We start from the raw sequence: 6,000 nt of genomic DNA on the forward strand, positions 1-6,000 counted from the left end.
TTTGGGGTTCGAGGAGGAAGAATTTTTTTTTTTTTTTTGGTTAAGACGGAGTCTCGCTCTGTCACCCAGGCTGGAGTGCAGTGGCGTGATCTCAGCTCACTGCAACCTCTGCCTCCTGGCCTCCAGCAGTTCTCCTGCCTCAGCCTCCTGAATAGCCGGGACTACAGGTGCATGCTACCATCCCCGGCTAATTTTTGTATTTTAGTAGGGATGGGGTTTCATCATGTTGGCCAGGCTGGTCTTGAACTCCTGACCTCAGGTGATCCACCCGTCTCGGCCTCCCAAAGTGCTGGGATTACCAGCGTGAGCTACCGTGCCTGGCAGGAAGGATTATTAATGCAAACTTCAGGATGAAGTGACATCCCAGGCAAGGACTGCAGGTCTCAGTGATAATAATTCATAAGTAAGCAGAGTTCTAAGGCTTCCTTGTCCATTATTATAGCTAGTTTGGCACAGAAAATTGTGACTGGAACTTACAGGGTTTGAGCTAAAATGACCCCTCCTAGGAAAACATCAGAAAGAATAGCATCTACAAAAATAGGACTTGGGAAAGGTGACTCTGGAAGAGGAGACCAAAAGCAAAAACATTTCTCTGCCAAAGTCACCTGCTGTTCAATACCAGATTTGCTTGTAAAGAAATGGTATCCTAAAAACAAGAATTTGATTCCACTCCAGAGCTCTTGAATCTCAGTCCATGTCCGTTCCTGGAGGTCTAGTAGATCCTGCGAGTTGTGTAGTCCAGAACCATGCTGGCAGCACCCAGCAGGGCGGGGTCAACCAAATCCGAAACCACCACGTCCACGTCCTGCACGGAGGATAAGGCCTGTTGGCGAATGACGTCTTTGACAATGTGGATATAGTGACTGGCCAGGACTCCAGAGAGGATCACAAGGGAGGGATTCATAGTATGGAGGATGTTCACAACCCCAAGACCCAAAGCTGTTCCAGCTACAGGGAGACAAAAATTAAAATGGGTTTCTGAGAGAAGGCAAAATCAAAATACAAAAGAGGAAGGCAGAAAAGAACCAGCAGCCAGAAATGGTAAAGAACATCACAGCATGCAGTGGGAAGCAGTGTTTTAAAAGCAGTTCACGGTTGATTCTTAATATGAGAAAATGATCATGTGACACCCTAAAGTGGAGAAACCAGGGTGTATCACATGATCCGCTAGGCAGAAAAATGAATAGAAAGACTCCAAGGAAATGTTCATAGTCGATATCTTCCGAACAGGAAAACTCTTAAGTGATATTTTTTCTTACAACTGTCCTATATTTCTCTAAATTTCCTGTAAATGAACAAGGGACATTTTTAGAGTTGTCAAACCAAACCAAACACCTGCTTAAAAAGGCAATGCTGCCAAATACCTTGAATGCAAGTCCCTTTTTACCTCTGAGTAAGTAGGAAAATACCTCTGAATAGACACTGCAAAGCACCTGTCCCTAGGGGAAGCAGGGTCTCTTCTGGGCCCGGCTGGGCCATATGATGTCTGACCCCACCCTCTGCAGCAAGCCACCTGCAGCCACATACTCACCTGTTCTTAGGATGCTCTGGGCCTTCGCATTGCCAAGTTTGGCAGCTTGGATGAGATGGAGTGCACCCACTGCCTCATCTTTTGGCACTGACATCCCTTCCACCAACAGCAGGTCCTCTGAGCAGAGGGAGGGGAAAAGCAGTCACTAATGAGCTGTTTGGAGGCCAGACTAACTACTGGGCCTGTGGGCAGCAATCTCCTATGTGGGAAGACAGTTTTCTTTTCGCAGTTGCAAAGCTTATCATTCACAAACATCTCTATACACTGCCCCTGAAGCCTTTGCTACTCTCTTGCTAGTTGGTTGGACATAACCCAGAGCCTATCTTCCTGGAAAAACCTCAAGTCTGACAGCCTCCTACCCCTCTGGCTCCCTCACTTCTCACTTCCAGTAGCAGACGGCCTTTGAAGTGTTCTTTTCTCCAAATTATCACCCTCCTCCCACATTCACTCCTTCCTTACTCATCCCAGACGCAATGCTGCACCACCTGCCAGGGCCACACGTTCTATGGCAGCAAGGCATAGCGGCCAAGGAACAGGCCTGGGGTCAGTGCCAGCTCTGCCACTCCCAGCTGCACAATCCTGTGTGTGTGTGTCACCTCACCTCTACATGTTCTTCCTTCCTAGAAGATGAGGGCAATAATACCTACCCTGGCAGGGTTATTTTAGGGATTAAATGAGATTATGGACATAAAGTACTTAGTTAAGTGCTGGCCAGAGTAAATGCTCAATAAGCAGCAGGTCTTTCTGTGGTTATCTGTAGTTCTTACCAACTCAGATCAATCTGCCTCCTAATCTGCTAGGATACCTGGACCCTGAAAGAAGAAAATCCCCAGCTGTGCAAGCTGTTACCTAGACTTCAACTGGTGGTCTCCTATCTCCCCTGGGCCCTCACAGCTCTCACCCATTCTCCCGGACTGCTCTCTTCTGTACCTTCACCAGCTCCCCGGTCCTTCTACCCCCCAACTGCCAACAGATGTGCATACTTCTTACCTCTCTCAAAGGGGGCACCACCAGGCAGTGAGCCCCTTCCTTTTTGCTCCCCATCCCATCCACCCATCATCTCCACTCGTCGTGCCCTCTTGTGGGCCCTCTGCCTGGCTTTGCGGCTCATCTCTTCCCACCCCTTCAGAACCCTGCTGTAGCGCTCTATACCCTTCTCACCTACGCTCTCGGCCTCCATTCCCCATCTCCTTTATGTCAGCATATGCTCACAGATTGGTTTTGGGGGCCAAAAATGCTATACTCTTTATGTATGAAGCACAGATATACCGCACATACAGTGCACAAACATAAACAGGTAAGCAGTACAGCTGCGGTGCTAAAGTTGCATGCGGAGGATTCATCAGGGGAAAAAAAAAAAAAAAAACATCTAAAGGGGCTCCTTAGGAGGGTGATAATGAAAACAAAGTTGAAAAATAAACCCTGGTTTAAGGCTTCAAATGATATCCTGGTGGCCAGAGCCAATGAACTTTTCTAATTTCTTCTTACTCGTGTCAGCCCTTGACATTGCTAACTGCTTCTCGTCCAAACACTCTCCCTTTTTGGCGTCTGTGACAATTCCCTTTCCTGGTGTTCCTCCTATCTCTCTCCCTGCCCCTCACATGCTAATGTTTCTCAGGAGTCTATCCTTGATTCTGTCTTTCACCTCACTCCCTGGCTCTGTCATGGGTTTAACCACCACCTCAGTGCCGACAATCCCAGATCACCCCTCTAACCCAGTCATCTATCTCTCCTGAGCAACAGACCTCGTACCCCACTACCTCCTAGACATTTCCACCTGGATGTCCTACAGCCACCAACCATCGTCTGCCAAACCTGTCCCTCCTCTTCAATTCCTAATCCTGAGTTGTCCAACCAGAAAACTAGAAGTCACCCTAGAACTGTCCCACTTAAAACCATCTCCATTCAACTACCCTTTTCTCCCCCAGAAATAAAAAGTTAGAGTTTAGTGAAGAATCTAAAATTCAGATCTGACTATGTCTTTTCCCTAAAATGTTTTAGTGGCTTTTCCACCACCGACTGGTCCTGCTTCCTCACACTACATGATGACACCCTGAATTGCCCTTAAGTACCACCACGACTGTTTCCCTGCCTGCAAGCTCCCTTGGCCATCCAAAGCTGCCTGGCTAATTCCACTTACCTTCCACCTCTCACCCTGCAGGATGGCACCCTGGCACGCCCTTCCCTGCATGCGGAGGACACAAAGTGGATTCTGGTTTCCCTCTTACATGTATCTACATTCCTCAGCCATCACGCTCATTGCACTGGACATTCAGTAATGATAGTAAATGCTCTTGAGTTAGCCTAGAAACCATCCTAACTTTCATAACATGTCCAGAAACAGCTTTCATTGGAATAGATCTTTCAGAGTTAAAGTATAACATGTTTTGTCCATTTATTTCTTCATTAAAATGTGTATTAAGTACCCACTCTGTGCTAGTGGCTGAGAAAACAAAAATGAAGGGAATCTTCCCTGCTGTCTTGGAACTCTAGACCTCTGTCCACCTCCACCCCTTGGGAGGAAGAGTGCCAGTATGGATCAGGACCAAGGAGACTGTGCTGTTTTAGTGCAAGGGAGTCCTGCTCTTTCTCTAAGAAGTGAAAAGGGGGAAACTTCTGGCTTCAGGGTTCAACTCTCTTTGGAATTTCCACTTTGAAGTACATGTCTACCATTTGGTTACTTAATTCCTTGAGAGAGGGACACCAACCATCATGGAGCTTTTTTGCCTCCCTCTGCAAGGCCATTCCGGAGGCATATGCTTCAATGCACCCATGGCTTCCACAGGAACAATCAGGCCCATCCAGAGACACAACAAGGTGGCCCAGTTCTGCAGCACAGAAGGAGCTTCCATGGATCAATTCGTGCTGATGGATAATTCCTCCACCAATTCCTACAGCAAGGGACAGAAATCACTGAGGGTGCTTTACGTAAAACAGAAAACTATGATATTACAACACCTCATCTATTTAGCAGAGTTTTGGCATGTGAGGGTCTATATATTGCCTCCTTCTCTAGAGAGCTGAAGCTCACTAAGCGCCAAAGCATTCTCTGGCAGCGTTTTGGATGGAAATGTTTTTAGCAGGTCTTCTGATGTCCTGTGATGCATCTGCTTGGGTCACTGTGATTTCAGGCACAGCTGTGGGGACAGTATAGCACAAGTGCATGCCCACCTTGTGGGTAGTAGACCCCATGCCCCAGCACGCACTGCCCATCTTTCTGTACCAAGGCTTTCTCCAATACTGATGCAGGAGCCTACTCAGCCATGCAGGCACAGCACCCAGGGTCAACCTGCAACCGAGTCGAGGCAGGAGCCAGCAGATCCACGGGACAATTCTGGATGCTGTTCTGCAGGCTTCTTAGGAGGTGCTGGTAGAGTTCAGCTCCCTTTGCCCTTAAGGCAACTTTAATAACGTTAACATATCCTTTCTTCCTGCTCTGTTTCATTCTTCCCACTCTCCCTCCTGCTTCTTGGGGTCACCTCTAAAAAATCATACCTGCATGTAAATCCTTGTCTCAGGCTCTGCTCTGCGGAAAACCCAAGACAAGTCTTTCTGTATCACATATTACCTGCTTCCTGAAGCAGAAAATATGAAATACAGTTTTGCCTCTTTTAATGCTGTCATGTCTAAAAATCTATGATTCAATAATTACAAACATCAATGACTGTCTTTTCTTATGGAGCTCAGCAGTTACTAAGGAGTAAAGGGTATTGTGCCTGAGAAGGCTCTGCTTTTAAGGGTTGTCTTGCCATCTATCACTTCTTGAGACACTTAATTCTTCAACTCCCAGCCTTCTGACTTAGAGCTTAGTCTGACCAAGTTTGGTAAAACTGTGTTTGGCACTAAAGGAGGATGAGCATGAGCTAAAGTACATGAGTTTAGGCTGGGTGTGGTGGCTCACGCCTGTAATCCCAGCACTTTGGGAGGCTGAGGTGGGTGGATCACCTGAGGTCAGGAGTTCAAGACCAGCCTGACCAACATGGCAAAACCCAGTCTCTACTAAAAATACAGAAATTAGCCAGGTGTGGTGGCATATGCCTGTAATCCCAGCTACTCAGGACAGTGAGGCAGAGGAATTGCTTGAATCTGGGAGGCAGTGAGCTGAGATTTTGCCACTGCACTCCAGCCTGGATGACAGAGCGAGACTCACTCTCTAAATAAATAAATAGTACATGAGCTTAAAGGGGAGGTGGTGTAATATAGAGTTTAAGCACATAAAAGTTTTGAAGTTAGACATATCTGAACCAAACGTTGGCTCAACCACTTATTAGCTGAGTCTGCTTCCTCATTTAAAAATCAAGTTATACATTTAAAATATATACAATAAAAATAAAATTTAAAAAAAGCAAAAGTAGCCGGGCGCGGTGGCTCACACCTGTAATCCCAGCACTTTGGGAGGCCGAGGCGGGTGGATCACGAGGTCAAGAGATCGAGACCATCCTGGTCAACACGGTGAAACCCCGTCTCTA

At 47.0% G+C, this 6,000-nt stretch overlaps 1 protein-coding gene across 4 annotated transcripts in view; it reads right to left on the reverse strand.

The window, feature by feature from the left end:
- The window catches only part of GNE (glucosamine (UDP-N-acetyl)-2-epimerase/N-acetylmannosamine kinase), a 65,986-nt gene that overhangs the window by 15,135 nt on the left and 44,851 nt on the right, over window positions 1-6,000 (reverse strand). For 3 of the 4 annotated variants that reach the window (XM_017543155.2, XM_017543153.2, XM_017543154.2), the window contains 3 exons: window positions 4,240-4,422; window positions 1,532-1,648; window positions 598-948 (listed from right to left, as the gene is read on the reverse strand). In XM_017543155.2, coding sequence (XP_017398644.1) covers window positions 713-948; window positions 1,532-1,648; window positions 4,240-4,422 — 536 coding nt within the window. In that variant the 3' untranslated portion in view covers window positions 598-712. Of the gene's footprint in view, window positions 1-597; window positions 949-1,531; window positions 1,649-4,239; window positions 4,423-6,000 lie in introns of those variants that run through there. The other variant, XM_017543156.2, reaches the window with a different exon arrangement.

The sequence above is a fragment of the Cebus imitator genome, unplaced genomic scaffold, assembly GCF_001604975.1.
Source record: "Cebus imitator isolate Cc_AM_T3 unplaced genomic scaffold, Cebus_imitator-1.0 Scaffold149, whole genome shotgun sequence".
In the NCBI taxonomy this organism is placed as follows: Eukaryota; Metazoa; Chordata; class Mammalia; order Primates; family Cebidae; genus Cebus; species Cebus imitator.